The sequence below is a fragment of the Oryzias melastigma genome, linkage group LG5 (assembly GCF_002922805.2).
Source record: "Oryzias melastigma strain HK-1 linkage group LG5, ASM292280v2, whole genome shotgun sequence".
Taxonomy (NCBI): Eukaryota; Metazoa; Chordata; class Actinopteri; order Beloniformes; family Adrianichthyidae; genus Oryzias; species Oryzias melastigma.
In genome coordinates, this window is record NC_050516.1 from 25,126,424 (window position 1) to 25,148,230 (window position 21,807).

The 21,807-nt window shown below is 38.0% G+C and overlaps 1 protein-coding gene across 2 annotated transcripts in view; it reads right to left on the reverse strand.

The window, feature by feature from the left end:
• Positions 1 to 21,807, reverse strand: part of tox2 (TOX high mobility group box family member 2) — a 117,965-nt gene that overhangs the window by 5,999 nt on the left and 90,159 nt on the right. The window contains exons 2-4 of one of the 2 annotated variants that reach the window (XM_036212002.1): positions 10,347 to 10,613; positions 7,504 to 7,734; positions 357 to 437 (exon numbers count right to left, since the gene is read on the reverse strand). In XM_036212002.1, the coding sequence (XP_036067895.1) occupies positions 357 to 437; positions 7,504 to 7,734; positions 10,347 to 10,613 (579 nt within the window). The remainder of the gene's footprint in view (positions 1 to 356; positions 438 to 7,503; positions 7,735 to 10,346; positions 10,614 to 21,807) is intronic. The other variant, XM_024270707.2, reaches the window with a different exon arrangement.

Consider the following 21,807-nt stretch of genomic DNA (forward strand, 5'->3'; position numbering starts at 1 on the left):
AGCCAACACATTAGCAGCCCACTGGGGAGGACACAAACACCAAATGATGTCCACTCCCACTCTCACACGCGCACACTGATGAGCACGCTCGCAAACACACAACCGTCAGGACTTCTACCTTCCCCGTTCTCCCCGGGTTATAAATCAGGTGTGTTTCAGGCCTAATTTTCACTGCTCTCTTCTGAGCACATGCAAAGCCACTCACCCACACACACACACAAAAACACACAAACGTGCTGCTGCAGCAGCTAGTGGACCTTTTCCTTGAAATGAGACTAAGAGGAATTCTGTCTAATTTATCATCCCTTATATCACCGCTGACCCATGTATATCAAAGATGTGACCCCCACTGTTACCTTGGAAACCAGGCTGGCTCTGTAGGCGGCCAGGGCTTTCAGGTACTCCTTCTTAGCAGCCTCTGTTTTCCTCTTGTAGCTCTGCAGGGGGAAACACAACAACAACATTTAAAAACAGAAATAGGACCATGATGACCCCTCTGAACCAAATGTTGGCCTCATAAGAATAGCACAGTCCTCGGGTCAAGGAGATTTAGTGGCGTGCGTATTAGCGACTCATTTACTTTGAAATTTTTAGAAATGAAATGTCAAGAGAGATTTTGTAAAAATGTAGAAGCTGTTTGTCACTTTGTGTACTGCTTTCCATTAGGGCTGTTGCTTGCCTCCTATAATATCCCAGCAAATCATTCACTAGAAAAGGGAAGAAGAGGAAGAAAAAACAAAAGAAAAAATGGAAGTTCCCCTCTGATGAAAATCATGTTTTTTGAGTTTTTAACATGTATGTGTGACATTTTTCTCTGAAAGAGAACAAATGTATTAAGAAATAATTTCATTTTTGCATTTCTGAATATTTCTCCTTTTAAATTGCTGTGAGCCAAACTGTCTGTTTGAATTCATGAGCTTTCTTTAGGTCACAACAGCTATACTGCCCATGCGCTAAACCCCTCATCTGGTCCGGCTGGCGTGTCCAGCTCAGATACAGGTGAAGAGAAGATTTCATCTTCTCATTTACTGCAGTTAAATGAGCCGCCGTTCACATTTCTGTGCTCAAATCAGCCGTCACGGGATTTTTTGTGAGAGTTTCATCCAATACTTACGGTAGCAGGACTGAGAACGCTGAAATCTCCACGAGACTCCATGGAACTTCTTGATGTGACCACAGAAATGCGAACGGTTCATTTGACTGCAGTTGTAAAGGATTTTAAATCAATCAAAGAGCATTTTGATGTTAGCTTTAAGAACTCTGCTCTGAACAAACCAATGGATTGAATGTATTGATCAAAGCAACATCAATAAACATTGGAGAGTTAGCTAAAAGAGTCTTTGGTGAACTGGAAAGAGAAAGAATCTGGATTTTGGAGGAAGTTCGGTCCATGAAGCTCTTAACTTCCTCGTCTGAGCTAACATCAAAACGATACAGCTGGACATTACCAATATTGCCAGACAGTTTTATGTAGCAGCGGTGAAGATTTACACTAGTGAGACACAGAGCTATCATAATCAGACAGGAGGTATCACTGGCGGGCTACTTAGCTCCAAAAGCCACGCCCCCTCAGAGGAGATTTAAGAAACAGAGGCTTCAAAACAACATGAACAATGACTTTTTAAGACATTTAGGTTGTGGGGTTTAGGTTAAAAACTTCATAATCATAATTAAAACACTACTGGGAATCAGTGAGTCATAGGAGGCAGGTGAGGCAGGTGAGGCTGAGCCTCACCAGCAAAATATAGCTAAAAAATGCATAAATCCAATAAGATGAATATACTTTTTAAAATAAAAAATCAAATGTTATTTTCTATGATTACCATTTTTTTTTTTTGAGTATTCAAAGTTTCTTGGTTAAAAAATAAATAAATAAAAAATGATAATAATAAATAGATAAATAAAAAAAGGCAGCAAATTTTCGAGTTTCCTGTCCAAATACGCCAGACAGCGCTGGTTGAGGCTGTCGCTCGGTCCTTCTATCATCATAAAATGCGATTTCTTTTAAATTGCCCTGGTTTGATTATCTCTTGCTATATTTCTAATTACATTGGTTTCAGTTTTGGACTCATTTAGTATTTTTATCCGCTAAAAATGCGCTTCAAAAACACAGCAGGTGCGGGAGACAGTTCGCCTGCCTCACCACAATATGCATGCCACCAGCAGAGGGCGCTGGTGAGCCCAGAGAGTGTATGTGACACCGCGGCTAAAAAATAGTAGATTTAGCGATAGCAAAACAAGTGCAGCCGTCCAGTACGCTTTAATGTTGTTTAGCATCAATTTCTAAATGGAGAATTTGGTTTTTAAACCCCTAAACTTAAGAATTTGTTTAGACACGTCATTGGTAATGATCTCCACTGAGACAGAGAGACTTTTAACGCTGAAGAAAGAAAAGGAAGACTTCTACAAACAGAACATTCATCGTGTTTCTTCAGAAGGAGCAGCACAGACTTCATTCATAAGTAAGTCAATAACAACAATTTTAGTGTTTTTTTTATGCTATAGTTTGTAAACAGAAGTAAAATGTTAAATTGAAATTTTATCTTATCTGTTGTCAAATGGTGAATAAGCTGCTCTTTAGGCAGTGTTGCCTGATAGTGTCAGAGCTTTCAAGTTCTTTATGTATTTGTTTATATAAAAATGTATTTAATGTTTCTAAACAATGCGGCGAATCAGCCCCTTCCTAAAGTTTGTACATCTGACTGATGACGTCAGTGCCTCACCAGCTGTGAACCTCACTGCTAGGAATGTTTTTTAAAATAAAAAAATTGTCATAGGGAGACTTTAAAACTGCATTAGGAGTTGCGTTTAGACAAGTGAATTCCATCAGACGTCGCTCAAAGACTCCTTCAAATTGCTGCCTTTTTGATGCAGGAAGTGGCAAAAGTCCGCCCTTAAATCAATGAGGAAGACTCTGTTTGTCTCAGTTTTAATACGAAGGCTGTTTTTGCTCGAGCAAATGGTAATTACTGATCCTCTGTGAGGCTGTCTGTGGCTGCACGAACAGGGAGGGTCATCTCTTTTAAAAGAATCACTATTAAGCATTCATGTGATGCCACACAAGCACACAAACGAGACGAGAGGATACAATCTCTTAGTCAAACAAATGCTGTTTACTCCATCATTCATCCCTATTTATGATACCGTTCCTTTTTTTCCTGTCAGTTTTCCAGCTTTTATAAATAAAACAGGCTTTTAAAAACAAACAAACGCACCTATTACACGCCGACACGTTCACATGCACCCCTCTAATAACCTCAAACTACTCCCAGCAGTTTTCGTTTCAAATTAATTTCGCGCGGCAAACGACTCATGCGGCGACAGACACTTTTAAATAAACGACGGAGCCTAAGGATGTCTAATTATTCCAAAGTGCGCCTATTCATTAACGTCTGAAGCCGTCAGAGGCTGCAGGTCAGTGGGAATTAAGAATAACAAAGCTGTACGGCGCCTCCGCCGCCATCCTGACCGAGGTGTCCCGCCTGAATTAGCCCCCTAATTGTACCTTAATGAATTGTTCTTGTTTGATAACCAGTTAATTACAGGAGACAATAACCCTGCACCCCGCTGACACTGAGGGAGTGATTAGCCTGCAACCGCAAGACTGAGAGATGGGTGAGCAATGGGTGAGCGCAGGAGAAGAACAGCACCAAAATAAGTTTACTGGGGAAAATAAAACTAAAAAATACTTGGAATTAAATTGATGCAGATCAAAATTATGACAACATTCCTTTTTTATGCTGACCTTTTACCAGTATCCAAAGAACAGTCACTTCAGCTAAGATCTGTCCCTTCATTACTGTTCCAGATCACTACTAGAAAAAAAAAGTTGCAACTGTTCCTCTTTTTTTCCCAGAAAAAGAAAAGAAAAAATAAATCTTTTGTTTTCTGGGGCAGCTTTAACAAGAAGTCACCTTCAGGAACAACGCAGTCCAACAACGCATTGATCTTGTTCTATAAAGCAAAGGCCTCTGGGAATAGAAAGTGAAAAAAAGTGCTGTACTGCTGTAAAAACATTTTAATAAAAAACAAAATATGAGCATAAACATGCATCTAAAAAAAAAAAAAAAAGGAGACTTTGTTCTGCCACGCTCCAGGATAATACTGCAGAATGTGCCAGAACACAAGCTGGAGCTTAACAAAAGAAATCACAGGAAATAAAAAAAACTTTGTATCGTTTTCTATCAAAAAAAAAAAAAAACAAACCCCATTTAAATGCTTGATGGCAAGTTGCAGTGCAGCTATAGGTAATTGAAAACAGGAGCTCCAATTCAGTTAAAAAGAAGCTGCTGGCTGCAGAGGAAGGGTGGCGTTTACATTCTGGAGCTCCTGCGTGGCTCCACGAGGTCTGACTCAAACCCATGGAGATGACATGACAGCCCACGAAGACGACGTATCAAAAAAAGCACACCAGTGCACGTCAAATGTGGATTTTGAAACATTTGAAAGACCCAGAAATTGTGGGTTTTTTGTATTTTTAATACAATTCTAGGTTGTTTGTGGGTATTAAACCACTGTGAATCAGGAGCAGATGAAAAAATGCATTTGCTAAAAGACTGTAGAAGTGAAATAGGATTAAAAAAAATAAATAATAGTGGCTCGAAATGGTACGGTTGGAATTACGTTGATCATGTTAACAATTAAAACATTACAGTAAATCAAAAAACATAAACACTTGAGTTCTGGTGTCAAAGGGCAGAAATCATGTCTTTTTCAGACTAGAAACATTATTTGTTCTGGACTGAGTCTGCTTAAGTTGGTCCGTATCATGTCCTAAACCTGGTCAGATTGGGAGATTTCTATTTTGGATCAAAGCTTGTAAACAAAACCAGGTGACTAAAGATCTCTTCGGTCATTGGCCAACAGTTACAGGACGGGTCAGAGCAAAAAGAGAAAGATGGAGATGCTGCAGTTTGCAAGGACTTATCAAGATTGTTCACTTATTCAAAACTTTCAAAGACACTTCTTACTGCTTCTTTGGTGCGGCTGCAAGGCGGTTATTGGGGACACTATGGCTACGAGGTACGCTAATAAGTGTTTACGACATATAAAATGTGGGAAAATCAATGTAAGAAGCTATGGTGGCTGTTTTGGTTCAGTTTGCTCCCTAAACGGATCGTATTCAGACTGAAGAATCTCAGAGCAAACTGAAGTTCAGTTCGATTGGAGACCACCTTGAAAGATTGGTCCGAGAGCGGTTCCTAGTCCCGGACCAGTTCGCTTGCTTGTATTCAGACTGAAACTGAAACTTTGTTTAGGATTATCGGGGGAAATGAACTTTGGTTTGCTTTAAGCGGACCAAATGTGTCCAAGAGTGTTGGGTAAATTATTTTAAAACAGGTATTGATTACTTTACTTTGGTTACTGGATGAAATTGTAATGAAATTGCTCATTTTAAAAAGTAATTTACTATTCGTTACTTTTTTTTTCCACTCATAAACACATTTTCAGGGAAAAACAAAAAACAAGAAAACAAGATCCTCTTTTTAAAGCAATGATCTAGTACAAACTATTAACATGGTTTAAGATATAACCTGGCTTCATCAGAAATCAGACAGGAGTGTGAAAAATGACACAAAGTTACAACATATGTGGTCTTTGCCACTGCTCAATAAATTGAGAGAAAAAGGCGGAGCCTACAAAATCTAAGTAACAAAGTAATGAGGGTTTCCCTAGTCTAGCAACTGTCATTTCTTACCAAAGCTTGAACTGTAGTTCCTCCGTTATTGACAAAAGTAATTAAATTACAGTAATTTGTCACTTTGTAACACCAACACTGGCGTCCAGTCTGAATATACCCTAAGAAAACAACATTTTTCTGGCTAAAAGCGACATAATCATAATTAAAGACCACTGGAAATGCTTCGAAAGCAGATCAAAAGATGACTTTAAAGAACCGAGTTGGAAAAAAAAACAATCTTTTCTTCCATATTTTTTAAATATTAGAGTATAGATCTGTATGATTACTGTTAGGAAGGATGAATTTATTCCGTTTTCAGATTTCATGCATTTGCTGCACTGTAATAAATACTCTGCAAGTCTGTGAGAATAATTAGAGCAATCACAAGGTTATTGCCCAGACGGGGTGCTATATTTTATTGCATAATGGCATCATTACCTCAAGTTAATTATGTGTCCTGCGAGGTGACACGTTTGATTAAACACATGAATGCACAAACAAATCAAAAAATTAGCCGTGGAGTGACACGCTAAATGGAGGGGGGATTGTTTTTTCTTTTTTTTTTTTAATAAGTGGAGCTGTCGTTTTGTTAGCCTCGTTTTTTTTTTTTGTTCCTGGGTTCAACTGTGAAGGACAAACGCACCTTTGATAAGAGAGAGAGGGGGTGCAGAGAAACATAAAGTGAAAGAGAAGCCAGGATGCGAAGAGTTAAGGAGCACAAACAATAACATTTCTGGAGCAGATGTCCTTGAGGCAAAACCAAGGACAAGGCAATTGCTAATCTTGTATTCCCAGCATGATCAAATCACCAGGCAACAGATATAAATAAAAGGACAGGAAATGAGGAATTCACATTCAAGAGTGTCAGTGGCGAAATGAAGATTCATGGTGAAGAGCCTCTGTGAAGGCGGCAGAAATTAACTGCAAATAAAAGGGACAGACGGCCTCCAAAGTCCAGCGTATGAAGTCGGTTCGGTGGGAGGAGAAAGAGACACATGCTGGATGGGGTTCAGCGGATGGAGGCTGGGGCTGTGGAGAATGGGCTGCACTTTGTCATGGAGACAGGTGCCTTTATTTGACACCCAATGAGCTGTGGCCTGACTGGATATTCTAAAAATATGAGTCTGAGCATGATCATCAGACTGTCTCATTTTTCTGCTCATTTCACCCCATCAAAACACACAAAAATAGTCGAAAAGGTTGAAATACAATTAGGTGCATCAAGATTCTAAGATTTAAACATGTAATAATTAGTAGATAAAAATGTATTTCTGCACAGGTGTCATTTTCTGACCCTTAAAGTGAAAAAAACCCTCATAATTTAAGGTTGCTAAGAGTAAAAACACAATTAGTCCAGTGAAAGTAAATGTAAAGATTTGACTCCTTCTAAAAAATATTACTGTTGTATTGGTAGGTAGTTTACCGACTTCGTAAATATTTGTTAATTAGTTTTAAAAAGTAACATTTCATACCTTTAAATATAGATTTTTCTCATTTTAAAGATTAAAAAAAGTAGTTTAGTGCTTCCTGGTTTTTCACAATAGTGGCCTAAATCAGGGAACTGCAACCTCAACACTCAGAGAAATATCTTCCACAATTAAAAACAAAACAATTTAAAAAATGTAATACAAAACTTGAAAACTTGTACAGACTGATATCTTCAGATTTGAAGATCAAACACAAGACTCATTTTTATGTTATTTTCCTAACCTTTCTGAGTGTTTAGTCCTGTGTGGAACAGAATTAAAATCATCCATCATTTCTTTCTTTGAATGTTTACATTCTGCCGTTTGTTGCTCGGCGTCTTGAGCGTCTGGACGTACCTGTTTCTGCTCCTCCCCCAGTCCGTCCCACATGGAGGCCACGATTTTGGAGACGTCTCCAAAGGTGGCGTTGGGGTTCTGCCCCTTGATGGCCGCCTGGGTGTCCCTGAAGAACAGGGCGTACGCTGACACGGGCTTCGTCGGTTCGTTGGGGTCCTTCTTCTTCTTCTTCTTTGGGGGTTTGGGCTTGGGCTTCATGATCTCCGAAGATGGCCGCTTCTCCCCTGTGATCTGAAAGAGCATCAGCGCACAAAAAAAAAAAAACAGTTTATTGACACTGAAATTGAGTACACTGATTTCAAACACATTGTGAGTAGAGAAAAAAAAATAAACGAGAATGAATAATTACATTTCATATGAACGGTTATAACACTAGGTCCAGGTGAGACTTTCAAACTTCATTAACTTCATAATTCAATTCCTCTGTTCAAATAAGCAAACTTTGAATATTGCAGCAATGTTTCACTGACAGCAATTCTCACACACCTAACAGCAGTGACCCCCCCACAACACACACACTGTACATCCTACAAAAAAAATATAACAGGTGCTGCTGAATTTATCAGAACTTCTCAAATCTTCATTTTGCTGTTGCTCAGCAAGTCATAAATTCAGACTTCTTATGCCAGGGGTGAAAAGAATTTTAAATTGCCTGATGTATCTGCTCTGGCTTTGATGTGGTCTCAAAATAAATTGGAAAGAGCAAACGGAATTACTTAGTGATAGCAGAGATGGTAATCGTTTTTATTCACACTTGCACTGAGAAGTACAGAAGATATATGTATAGAGACAGGAATATATATATATATATATATTTAAAGTAAAGGTTCCCCATCTTGTCATACTGTACCACTGCTAACCAGCAACTGAATGCAGAGACGAGTCTAAAACACAATGAAAAAGGAAAAAGAAAAAAAATGGCCGTTTTAATTACACTCTCATTTGTATTCTGCCTGCTAGACGTAAAGACAAATCCACTGAAATGCTGGGCAATTTCTGAGAACTGTTCTCCACATTACTAGTAACAAAATCAAGCTACACAAGCATCAGTCAGATATGAAGAAGTATATGTAAAGTAAGACTGCAAATGTGTGTTTTTATATATTTAGAGCAACAACTATTAAGCTATGTTCACCAGGCTTGTGATGCCTAATTAGAAGGGGTTCCTTCTGTATGTCACTGAAAATATGAGTTCCTGATTGGTCAAAGTTCAACATAGTTTAACTTTCAACCCACATTTGTACACAGGGCCTGTAAGTGGTCGTAGAACACAAGAGTTTTGAACGCGGAAGCCAGAAACATGCATTTATATAGATTTTTCAATAGAAGGGGTTTCTTGAATGGGCATTACCACAAGTATTACTAGCCTATTAGCCTTTAATCCATTTTGTGAAACCGTTTTATCTTTTATGGGGTCACAGGGTTGCTGGAGCCTATCCAACCACTGATGAGCAAAGGTAGGGTAGACTCTGGACAGGTCGCCAGTCTGTCCAGGGCCACAACTACACACCCATAAACACATATATTCACACCTAGGGACAATTTAGAGTCCATAATTCACCTATGAAGCATGTTTTTGGATTGTTTTTGGAAACACTATGCATGCGTGGGGAGAACATGCAAACTCCACCCAGAAAGGTCTCAACTGGGACTTGAACAACGGCTAACCATTGTGCCACCATGCATCCCTAGACTTCAACCTCTTTGGTGAACATGACCATCATATAATACTTTTTTGGTTTAAGCTTTCACAGCATGTTAGCATAACTGATAGAAACTGTACCAATTTGTTTGCTAGCCAATAATAAAATATAAAGAACAAAAAAGGGTAATAGAATATCTAAAGGTGCTTAAAATAAAAAAACAAAACCAAAAATATGAGGCCTATATGATTAACTTCAGTGTAAAGCTATCAAAACATTATCCTTTGAAAGGAAACAAAATTAGCAAACAGCAACAAAAATTAGCTAACTGGTTAAATATGTCATTTCCTCAAACACAAAAACATGTGAACCTTTAAATTAAAGTTATAGTCTATGCAAGAAAAAGAACAACCATTTTTAGTCACAAAACGGTGTCTTTATTTCTTAATTATAGTTTTGTGTCATTTTTTATCCAACAGACAGTGCTAATGTTTTTAATAATATCATCGAATTTGTAAGAATTATGAACAAAGATGTGAAATGTTTATTGTTATGTATTTTTATTTGAGTGCTGATTATTCAAGGTTGGCAGGGAAGTGCTATTAATACAGACAAATCCTTATACTTTTCTAGGGTTTTTGTGAAGTGAGCATACAATTTCTCTGGCAATGAACCTCATTGATGCTCAACTAATTTTATGATTTTCTAAAATATTTAAATACAAAAACAAAACAAAACATAAAATTCAGTCTAGTTGAGACTAAATTTTAACCAAAATAATAATAAAAATATGGCACTGCATGTTGGGTATTAATTAAAGCATAAATACATTTTTAGAAGGTGTCAAAAGATATTATCAGCAAGCAAAAACGGTGCTTATAAGTATTTATAAAAATCTCTCTAAAAACATTTTTTTGTTCAAATGTTTGTTCACGTGAAAAAAAAACTATATACTGGTTAATATTATTCATAAAAAAGGGGGAAGTACCGGTCCAACCCTCAATTAGAGCTCAACCTCAACATTATTACACAACAACTCAGCAAAGCCCATGTCATTTCCCAGGCAGCCAATAAAAACCCCACAAACCTCCTAATTCCCCAAAATCTCACCTCTTAGCTTTGTAAACAATCTAAACAAAGCACTGCCAGCCCCTTTTCTCCACCTTTACCAATGCAAAGCCAGAGAAGCCACATCAGTACCTTCGAATGAGGATCAGTCTCCTCCTCCTGATTGGAGCTTGAAGGGGAAGGTGTGGCTGATTTACTTCCAGGAGGTGAGGGGGAACCGTGAGGCAGTGCACTCCGGCTGACCTGAGGGTTTAGCTGGGTCAGTGCACTCATGGGGTTTGGCAGTATCGAAGGTGAGTTGTGTATCAGGGGGTGGTTACGGGTGGGGTCATAAAGAGCGCCGTCGGGCTGCTGGTGATGGTGTTGCTGTTGGTGGTGGTGCAAAGCCATCTCCTGCATCTGGGACAAGAGAAGAACACCAACTTTACCATCTTCTCCAATACTCAGTGTGGAAATAGCTTGCCAAATGTGCCACGATTGTTAATAACTTTAAGAGGATAGCTATGGGTTGTGCAAAACGTTACAACATTTTTTTTTCATTAAGTTTGTGCTCATTGGAAATAAATACAGAATAGAGTAAACCTCGCACTGGCTCAAAACTTATAGCAAACTTTTATCTCCATCTTTTGAAAAACAGACACTTCACACCAGGCTTCCTGGTCGTCGAGATCTATCACCCTGTCAGCTTGCTGCTGACTACCTGGACCAGGTGTGATCATTCAATAAGAATGCAGAGACAACTGACCGAGCTAATCAGCTGCTAGCAAGGCTTGGATATGTAGAAAAACAGTCAGGTTGGTAGATCTTGAGGACCAGGAATGAGCAGCCCTGTTTCACACATTTTTCTTTCTGGCAACAAGAAACCAAAACAAATCAGGAGATACATTGTAAGCTTCATATATTCTGCTCCTTGATCAAACTTATCCAAGGTTTTTCATATCTACAAAACCTCCTAAGCTACAAACACACTAGGTATGTGAGATGTGTTCCGAATCACGCTAAATAAGGTAAACAAGCTAAACCCGCAAAATGTGCTAAATGCGTTAAACATGCTAAACCTGTAAAATGCGCTAAATGCCCCAAATCCGCAAAATGCGCTAAAAGTGTTTTAATTGTGCTAAACCCACAAAATGTGCTAAATGCGCTATACTTGCTAAACCCATAAATCACACTAAATGTGCTAAACTTGCAAAATACGCTAAACGTAAGTTCTTGAATGCCCATTTAGCCATTGGCGTTCACACTGAGCAAGTAGGGATGACCTCTTCTTTTCCTTTTCCAACTGTTTACTAGCGTATATCATGTGAAATGTCAAAGCCGTGCAAATCTCATGATTAATGCTTTTCCTTTCACAGCTCTATTCCGATGTATGAAAGATTTGGTGTCATATAATTTCAGCCAGGCACAAACCAAAATTACTAATCTCTCTTCCATGATTGATTTTTAAACGACTGATATTTCTGTGAATTAGATGGGACGGCAAGTTCTACCTGGTTTAACTTGCAACGCAAGTTCACTGGATGCTCATTTTGTTCATCATTAGAGTACGAAAACGGCCAGAGAATTGTGAAAGTGAAAACTACATTTATGTGCATTTACTTAGACTTTTCATGGGGGTGATTGCTTGCGCATTACTTGATGCACGTTGCCAAGCCTGGTGTGAACGTAGCTTCAAACAACCGTTTAGAGCTAAAACCAGATAAATAAAGATTAAAAAAAAAACTGCTCATTTAAGCTTTTCTTCCCGATGACATTCATAGACAGTCTTTTTTATTGGATGAGAGAATCTCTAATTTGTGTTGACTTTTGATGGCATCTTCAGGCACAGAGAGCACCTCTCCAGCACTGTAAAGGAGGGAAGACTTCACCTTCTGCCTCCAAAAATTAATTCTTAAGAAATGAAAGCTCTTTGCAGCTGGTAAAGCAATCACTGAGTCAATGGTATTGATCAACAATCCCATCAGCCCCCTGTGAATGAATTGTGCTCACAGCCGGCTGGGAAAGGAAGAAATATCGCTAAGTGCAACGTTAAACAACACCTTTTGCGATACCTGGAAGCGCAAATAGAAACAAAACTGCAGCTCCCAGCTGGAGAGTGGACCCCCTCCTGCATGGAGAACACCCCTCTGTAATTACAGAGTCAAAACCACATCGAGTTCTGCTCTTAACCATCTTCAGTCTGCAATGATAACTGCATCAAAGGCTTTCCTTTAAGATTCATGCGGACTGAACATTAGCAAGCACCAAAGGATGCTTTTAATGCAAGGCATAAATGGGAATGTTTGGCAATTTACAGATCAGAAAGTGATGAACTAGCATTTGTAAGCTCCTTTAAACATTTATGAGTTAAATAATACATTACACATTAGTGGAGAGCTAAAAAGATCAAATTGAAAGGGTTGAGCATATGAGGTCTTGATAAACAGGAGCAGAAGTTCAGAGATGAAGGCTTGGCTCTCTAATCATAATTGGTCCCAGTAGATTGCTCGAGTAAAAATGCTCCACCAAGTAATGTTGTGCGCGGCTCTGGCCTGCTTTGAAAACTCATAATATTCACACGACATTAGATTCTGTGTTTGCCTCAGCAGCTGCTCACAAAAGCCAGCCGTGAACAAAGACATTGCTTTTGCATTTCAAATAACCGAGCTCTAACCCCCCCACCCCCATACACCGAACTTCCCCATCATAGTTTAGAATGCATTCCTACACTTCTAAAAAAAAAAAAATCATCAGCTTCAGAAAAATAAGTGTAAAAAGAACTTAAAAATAATCATTTATTTCCATTTTCTATGGATTTGCTCTTTAGGAGTCCTCACAAACCAAGTGGCAACGAGAAACCAATTAATCAAACATGAATGGCCTATCATAGCTATAGCAGATGCATTTCCATAGCAACAGCCTGGAGGCAGAATTGTCACCCTTTAATCTGAGTCACACCATGTTTAATATAAACAAGGAGGAGCAGAGGAGTTCACAAAAGGAAAGGTACATCGCTGCACAACTTAGTGTCAACCAATTAAAAATAAAAAAAGAAATAAAGCAAAATTCAGAAAGCATCACCAGCGCTTTCCAGCTCAACCTCAGCAGTATCATTTTAGGTTTATTTCATTTGTAGTTATTTGTACTCACTCTTGTGTCTCATCCCATTAGTTCTGTTTTCATTAAGGCCCCATGCTCTGTCTTAACTAATGAAGCAGTGAGTCATTAGAACATAGACGCATAAACTACAAGTATGCAGCTGATGGCGTACATTTGTATAAAAGTCCTATCGCTAAGTATGACTAAAGCCAGCTTTATACTCCATAACAGAACTAATGCAGGTTACTCAAAGCACTCCCACTGTGAAAATGTACTTGTAGCAGTCATTCCTCTGTCCTTTTCCATAATGTCTCTTAAGTGCTTTTAAACGATGCTTTCACCTGTGCGAGGAACAGAAAAGCATGATGTTATCAGACGGCGGCATCAAGCCCGTGCTAAATAAAGCTAGCTGCAGATGGCTGTGCAAATATTATGAAAGAACCTGACACAGTTTGCCGGTTGCCATAGGTACTGCATGCTAATTCCTAATGGTGTCATCTGAGGAACTGTCCGGTCTGGCTGGTGAACGCTCTCTTCCTTTAGATCAAAACTGATGACTTTTTAAAGCCCCACTGCAATAGAAATGGTGTTTTTATCATGTTCTTGTAGCTTTTTTCTCATGATGGAGGACATATATAAAAGAACTCAAGATTAAAACTGTATTTCTGAATTTTTGTTTTATTAAAATCATGTTGCATCAGAGGAAAACCCACAGTTTGAAAAATATTGGGTTTGTGATGCAGTAAAGCTAAAGTCTCCTTGCTCCGCTACAATTCTAAATCCTTTACTTGCTGACAAATAGATCCATGTACGTCTTCATTTTCTTATTGGGCTCATAACTGTACAACTGGTTAGCAGCAGTATTGCTCACCATTCTTAAAATATTTTTGCCATGCTAATGTTAGCTTGCGGTTGGGAGATGCTATAAGCTAGCAGAAGAGAACGTACACAAAAGGTTGATGGGATATTAGTGAACTTGAAGGCCCAATCCGAATTTTTCCCTTCTTCCCACCCCTCCATTTAAAGGGGCTTGTGAAGAGCAAGTGGGGTCCAAAATATATTTTTTTAATATCCTACCCTCAAAGCGATGGGATACAGGCCCCTTCCTCGCAAGGGAGTTCCATGTCGTGCTGTGGCACTTCACGTGGTTGCGCTCTAAAGCACAGAGGTTTACATTTAAATGTAAGTAATTACTTCTTGTTGTAGCATGATCTTTTTAAAGTTATGCAAACGCTGTTGTTAAGCCAACGCTAGCTGACAGGCGACTATTGTGATATCATTGAGCAAAAGTGACGTCCAAAATTTGAGACACTGTTTTTCCAAGACTCTCCGTTTGGAGGGCTAAATGGAGGGGTAGGGGGAAGGGAAGAATTGGGCCAAAGGCTAACTTAAAGGCTTAAAGGCTAACTACAAATAGTCCCGCCCTCAAGGCTCTCCCAAAAAATGTCTTAAAAAACGACAGGCTTTTTTATTTTAGCTAAAAACGGCATAATCATAATTAAAAAAAACACTGGGAAAACATGCTAATTACTCATTTGACAATGTGTGTTATACTACTTACTGCATCATTTTCCTTCTCATTTCAAACCTGCTAACATTATGGATAAAAGTTGGATTTATTGGAGAAAAGCAAAAAAGACAGGGATCATGGGAAACCAAACAAGAAACAGAAAAGGAGGTGAAAAAAAGCCTCAAGTGGACAAATCCATCTCCAAAGTCAGAAATTGCTCTCAGTTGGTAGAACCCAGGCTGATCTAAACTGTGATGTAAAGGCAGGAAACTTGGTGTGAGTGTGTCCCCCCGCCTTTCTTAACGCCTGTCGTGTTTGTATTCACATCTTGTACATCATAGTCAAATGGGAGTCAAATAACAAAGGCTTTCCAATTATGTGTAGCACATTGTGTGAGAGATGGAATATCACAAAGCCATTGTTCCTCCTGCTCTTGCTGACCTTACCTTTGAAATGGTTTCACGGACGCTCCGATTGCCTGCACCATTTGATTTAGCTAAGGGGATTTGACCAGCAGCACACAGATGTGAGAAGAGGAGGAGAGCGCCCTGGTCACAGCTTCAAGGAGAAACCAGAGCACAACAGCTTAACTCTGCTATGTCCTTATGATTATTAAACCAGAGTGCCATCTGTTTGGTGATTTAAATAAAGGCGGGCGATTGGTTTGCTGCTTTTATAGCTTTGCCATCACAACAAAGGCAACTTTTGATGAGACAGAATCATTAGGTGTCCTCCTCGTGTTTCAACTTGTTAGCACCTTCTACTGTAAATCGGCTTTGTCACCTTTTAATTAAGCGCTTCAGGGATCAGGAGTCTACGGTGGCCCTGAAGTGCAAATCACACCAACAAATCACTCAACGCAAAAACATATTAAAGATGACGACAATTAAAAAAGCATAATCTTAGAAATCAGAAACCATGTAAAAATGAAATGTCTCACAAAACAAAAGTAGTTTCTAGAAATCAAAATGAAAAGTAAAAAAAAACAATATGAAACCATAAATGGGAAGTAGTAGGGCGGAGCTAGAACATTTTATTTGGAGAGGGCAGAAGAGTTTGGAACGCGAGGGGGCAAAGAAGAACAGCAGAGTAGACGAGCATTACAAACGAAAAGACCAAAAGTATGAATTTGAAACAGTTTTATTAATTGTTATTAATATTAAAACAGCTGTTCTTTTTAGCTATTACTAATGCTTAAAAGAGGCTTGTATTGATGATTTCTTAATCTTTGTAAATTTTGATACTAGTATTCACTCAAAATTTGAGGGGTCAAATGAGGAGGTGGGGGCTTTCTCCCCCCCTAGCAATGGAGACCTGGTTGCAGACAAGATGGCGCCCATTGACATGAATAGAAATGAAAAAAACAACACTCTTATTTCAGGTTCCAACGAAATTAAATAAATTCAGTCGCCATTTTTCCATGGTACGGATATCGCCCAATTTCGCTATTTTGAGACCAGACCACGTTAGTAAGCAGTGATTGGTCCGAGAATCTGTCAATCAAACACTTCAACCTTTTGAGGTGCACTGAAAAAAAGGATTTCTAGAGTCTTTAAATTTACTCGAATTAAAGTAGTAAATGCAACACAATTTATTCATATTTTCTCTGTTAATGTCATTTAAACAAGTTAAAACTATGTGATTGAATAACTTGTTTAATATGCTTGTTTCTATCATGTAGACTGAAAGTGATTTAATTAAAAAAGTAAATTTGATGTAATTAAGTTCCTTCAAAACAGGAAAAGGAAATGGATAAAAAAATTCAAAATGCTGAGTAACGGTCCAAAGTTCAGTAGAAGAAATCTCAGTGGAGGGAACATCGGCTGGCATGGCGTCTTTTCAGTGGCCCTAATAAAGACCTTCAAAGTGAAAAGGTAAGATTTTTACAATATTACCAATAGCGTTGATAAATAATTCTGCCTTTTTTAAACAACTTAATTCTCTGACTAACCACAACAAAACCTGTTACTGCTAGCTAGCTAGCTAGCTAGTGCACTCACACCGACCCACTTAGTAAAAGCCAATGAAAAAGCGATTGTTTTGTCATCTGCACACTAGTTGTTTTTTGTAATGCATGGGCAATTATTAAAAAAAAAATGTATCTGCACTTGGAAGAAACACTCTGCACACATAAAAAATACCACACGCATGCAAGTGAGCTGTTGCTCGTCATGGGAAGACATTTTCTGCATGTTGAGAGAAAATCTGCTTGAGGAGTTGTAAGGGGGATACTTTTAACAGTATGGGGTGGACTCTTAAGTGAAACAAACATGACGTGTTTTTGGTTGAAGAACCAAATACATTAATTCCTCATTTTAAACAATGACCCTCCCTCACAGAAAGTTTATGTTGATCTCACAATTGTGCAAAAAACATGAAAAACTTTATTATTTGAGTTCAGCACTGAAAAAAAATATTTGTTTCTTAAAAACATTTATTTTCATTTTTTGAGAAACGTAAACAGACATTTTGGACATGTATAGAAAATGTGCCTAACTATTTCTATTTACTAAAAAAATACTGTGTATTTAATATTATGTTTATCCCCTGACAGACTGATTCCCGTGGTGATTCACAGTGGACCCACTACACCTGATGTATGTACAGCTGGACGTGGAAGTAAGTACTTGGAAAATATTTGTCATTTATAATAACTAATGTTGGCAGTGGTATTTTGAATTTTTGATCGTGTCATAGAATTGTAAGCGGCAAAACTAATTTGATTCATAGATTTGAAAATTGTGCACCAAAATATTCATTGATTTAATGATTTACATTGTGATACTAATTGTGTTGTACAACTAGAGTTGAAAAATAAAAATGTTTTCTTTTCCAGCATAATGATGCAGAGGCTGGACGAGAAGACATTATTAAAGGAGCGTGTGTTTACATGGATGAAGATCCAGAAAACCTGGTCCAGGAATATGTGGTATGTATATATTTGCACGTGAATCATAGCTTAATTTTCTCTTTCTTTGTAGTTTATTTAAGATTTTTTTTTCAAGCGGTTGACCTATAGAAATCTTTTTTTACAGTCCTTCATTTTGTTTCCAATTACTAAAGAAAATGTGGGCTTATTTGTATTTTTAACCATCAACTCTGGGAAATATTATGTATTTGTTAAATGTTGTAAAGTTAAAATTTCTTCTTCACTAACATCTTGTCCATGGTGTCACTGTGTTTGTTTTGGCATATGGAGTGGATGAAGAGCCCGTTAACGACGCCATTGAAGACACCGGCGTGGTGGTTTACGTCCTGAGGAACAAACTTCAAGTACAGAGTCAGAAGACATTGGAATCATCTTGGAGGCATCAATGTGCTGCAGGGCCTGCATGATGTGGTTTTGGATGTCGCCATGCTTTGGACTGATGTGTACCCTCAACCTCACTTTTGCTCAAAACCTGCTCAAAAAGCCTATAGTTTAAAAAAAAAGTTGTAATACTTCTAAGGCTGTTTTGAATCAAGATGTCACAATACCAGTGTTAAAATTTTGGACACTCGCTGTATTTTTGACAGTATTTTTGTGTTGTGGCTTTTGAATAAAAGCTTTGACATGCAAGTGTTAATTTTTATTATTTATTTGAGTAAAAATGAGTAATGTTAACAATTCCAGTAGTTTAACAGAAAGGTATTTGCAGTTCTATAAATGATTTATTTTAATAAGTATTTTTTTTACTGGTAGGACCTTTTTTTTGAAATATTAGTAGTTCTTACAGGCAGTTATCTTAGAAAAAAAAATACATTTTTAATTTCAAGGTCTGATGTATTTGACATTAGAATATCATTCAAAATTTAAATATAAAAAATAAGTTGTATTTAAGTAAGCAAAGAGTTTTGGAGTAAATAGTGTGAATCGTGTTGAAATAAAGTGATGGAATAGTGACAAATTAAACTGATCCAAGAGCTCAAATTACATTATGGTAACATGCCTTAATCACATATTTTTAACACAAAGTAATCAGTTTTGTTGAATGAAATTAACTTGTGTTGATTTAACTCGAGCGTTTAAGTTGCTGTGAAAGCTAAACATCTGTGTGCAACCAATGTCCACTATTGAATTAAGTAAATCCAACAGATTTTTTTTTTCAGTGTGGGGCCAGCGGGCATCACATGCTCTTATTAAGGCATCTGATTTATAACTTGAAAAAACTAGCGATAAAGAAAACATATCATGAAAAAAAGCCCCCTTGGCCCTATCTCCCCCCCTGAATGGAACGTCACTAATTGGATGATCATGTTAAAGTTTTTTCAGTGTCCAGATACTAATAAAAGTTTTATGATTAGCACTGAGCATATCCAGTAACGTAGCCTGTCAAATAACTTTAAAACAATGAACTATAATCCAATCAGTGATATCCCACACTACCTACTTTGTCCTGTTTCTTCTTATTGTTTTTTAACATTTCATTTTGATAAAAACAAAAAAATAGTCAACTTTTTTTTCAGAAACTTTGTTTTTTTATTTTTATTTTAGTAGGTAAGTACTTTGAGATATCACTTGTTGGATGATGACGTTCATCCATTATTACAACTGAAAGTTATTTGGCATAAAGCGATACTGGATATACTCTGTACTAATCATGAAACTTGTATTAGTATACAGACATTGAAGACACATTTTCAAAAAAGTCAAAAATTAAAGGTCATCATTCAATCTTTTTTAAATTTTGTTTTTATTTCTAAAATGTTGTTTATTATTGTTTGTTTTTTAATTCTAGTTGTGATCTTTAATACGTTTTTATGTTGAGTGATTTGCACTTCAGGGCCACCATAAGAGTCGGTCCAGCTTTTTTATTCCGACTTTAAACAGTGGACAGCTAAGTGCACTTGCAGACACTTTCTCAGTCCCGTTCCTCTCTGCTCCAATTTACCCCTGGGTGATCAATGCCTCTGTGTCTCTCAAGATTTCCCTCCCCACTCCCTGCTTGACTGGAGCCATCTTGTTTGGAGTGATGGCTCACTCACACAGGTCCTTGGCTGCTATTGTAAAATCAGCCAGCGTTTAATTGAAACAAATGACTATAATAATAGAACATTATCCCTGCAGGCACCCGGCCATGACAGCTTTAATTAGTGGCGCGTTCCAGACTGATCCTTCAAAAGCACAGCCGCCGCGCAACAAGGTGCTAAACACGCCTTTAGGTTGGGAACAAACCGCGCTTTTCACAGCCCTCAAAGCCACTTCTCTTTCACCCTGAGGGCAAAGTACTAACAACTATGTTCCTCAAAGAGCTCTGAGGCATCTCTCCCTCCTCCTCGCTCACTCCTTCCCTGTCTCAGCTCATGGATGTCTTTGGTTCATCAAGCCTATATGTGCCCAGAAGGGTCATTTACGTACTGCAGAGATTTAATAAGGGAATGGATTCATGAATCATATGCTGCTTACACACAACGCAAAGGGATCCCTCTGACATCAGACACATGCTACAAAGAGCAGTGGATGACAGAAAGTGATGCTGATAAAACTCTCTGACTGTATTAAATATTGTACAAAAATTAATTCAAATACTCTAATTTGTTCTAGCAGTAATTATTAAACTCTCATCCTTTTTATCTTCATAGAAGTTGCTTCAGTCTTGACAAAACAGCAAGGTCATTTCAGGTAATTCCCGTTTTATGCACAATGAAAGTATCAAATATTTACTGCAGCTGAACGGTGAGCATCTGTAAATCTAAAGCTTCATAAACTAAGACCTAGTTTCAGATATTTGCTCAGGGTTGCACGCTGGTGTAGCGGTTGGCACTCTAGCCTCACAGTGAGAAGGCCCTTGTTCAAATCCCAGCTGGGTACTTTGTGTGAAGTTTGCATGTTCTTCTTGTGAGCTTGTTGGTTTGCTTCAGGTACTCTGGCTTCCCCCCACAGTCCAAAGACCTGCCTCATTACTCTGTAGGTCTAAATTAACACTAAGTTTGAGTTTGTGGTCCTGTGACAGACTGGTGACCAATTCAAAGTGTAACCAACCTTCACTCTGCAGTAGCTGGGATAGGCTCCAGCAGCCCTGTGACCCAACACTGCAAAAAGTGAAGCATTGGATCAATTAACAAAAGTTCTGTGATTTGTTACTTGTAAAATTATTAGTTTTCATGAAATTAAAATTTAGAGTTGATGGCTTACACAACTCAAAATACAGTGAGTTCAGAGGATGGATGGATGGTTCCATTTCTGTTTTTAACTGTCAGTCATCCCCATCAATGAAATATTATTAAACATGTTATAGAAGTCTTTAACAAACTGCTGCTATATGATTATTGAAGACCTGAGTGATGAAGCTTAGGAATCCACCAAACACAACAGGCAGACACAAGATCCAGTCAACAAAGCCTCGTTATCAACAACCCAGTTCTGAAAACTCTATAAAAACATGATTTTTTTTTTTGTCATCTTTTTCTCATCTCTTTGATAATTTTGTAAAAAGATCCATGCAGGAAGTTCTGATCTTATCAAACAAACCCCTTACCTTTAAAGGACTGTTCTATATTTTGATTTCCGCCTTGAAGAGTCAAGGTAATGGATTTTCTTACTTATGAAGCTCTGAGACATGGAGAGTCCAAATGAAACTGATCATTGATCTGACCCTGAAGCATTCAGTTTCCTTCTGTTTTAAATGAACTTGGACATGAAGAATTCTAAGTACTTCCTGCATTTCAGGCTAGAGTATCAAAATAGGAGCATGAGAGAAGTGGATTTTGCGTCCTCCACGCTCTCTATAAGATTCATTTGACTTGCTGTGAAAGATGAAACCCCAGAGAAAAAGGCAAATAAAGTAGAAAAAAATGTGCTATTTTGTTGTGAATATATTATAGCTTTACAATTTTCAGATTTGATTGATTTGAAAGACACCCCCCTCCCTTCAATCTTCCTCACAGTGAATTTGCTTCAGCAAAAAGGCAGATGTTGATTTGCAGATAGTAATGTCATGGTGTCCCCCTCGGCACCATCCTGCATGTTCCTCATTACTGATAATGTTAGATGGAGCCTCCTTTGCTTTTATTACCCCCCTCTAT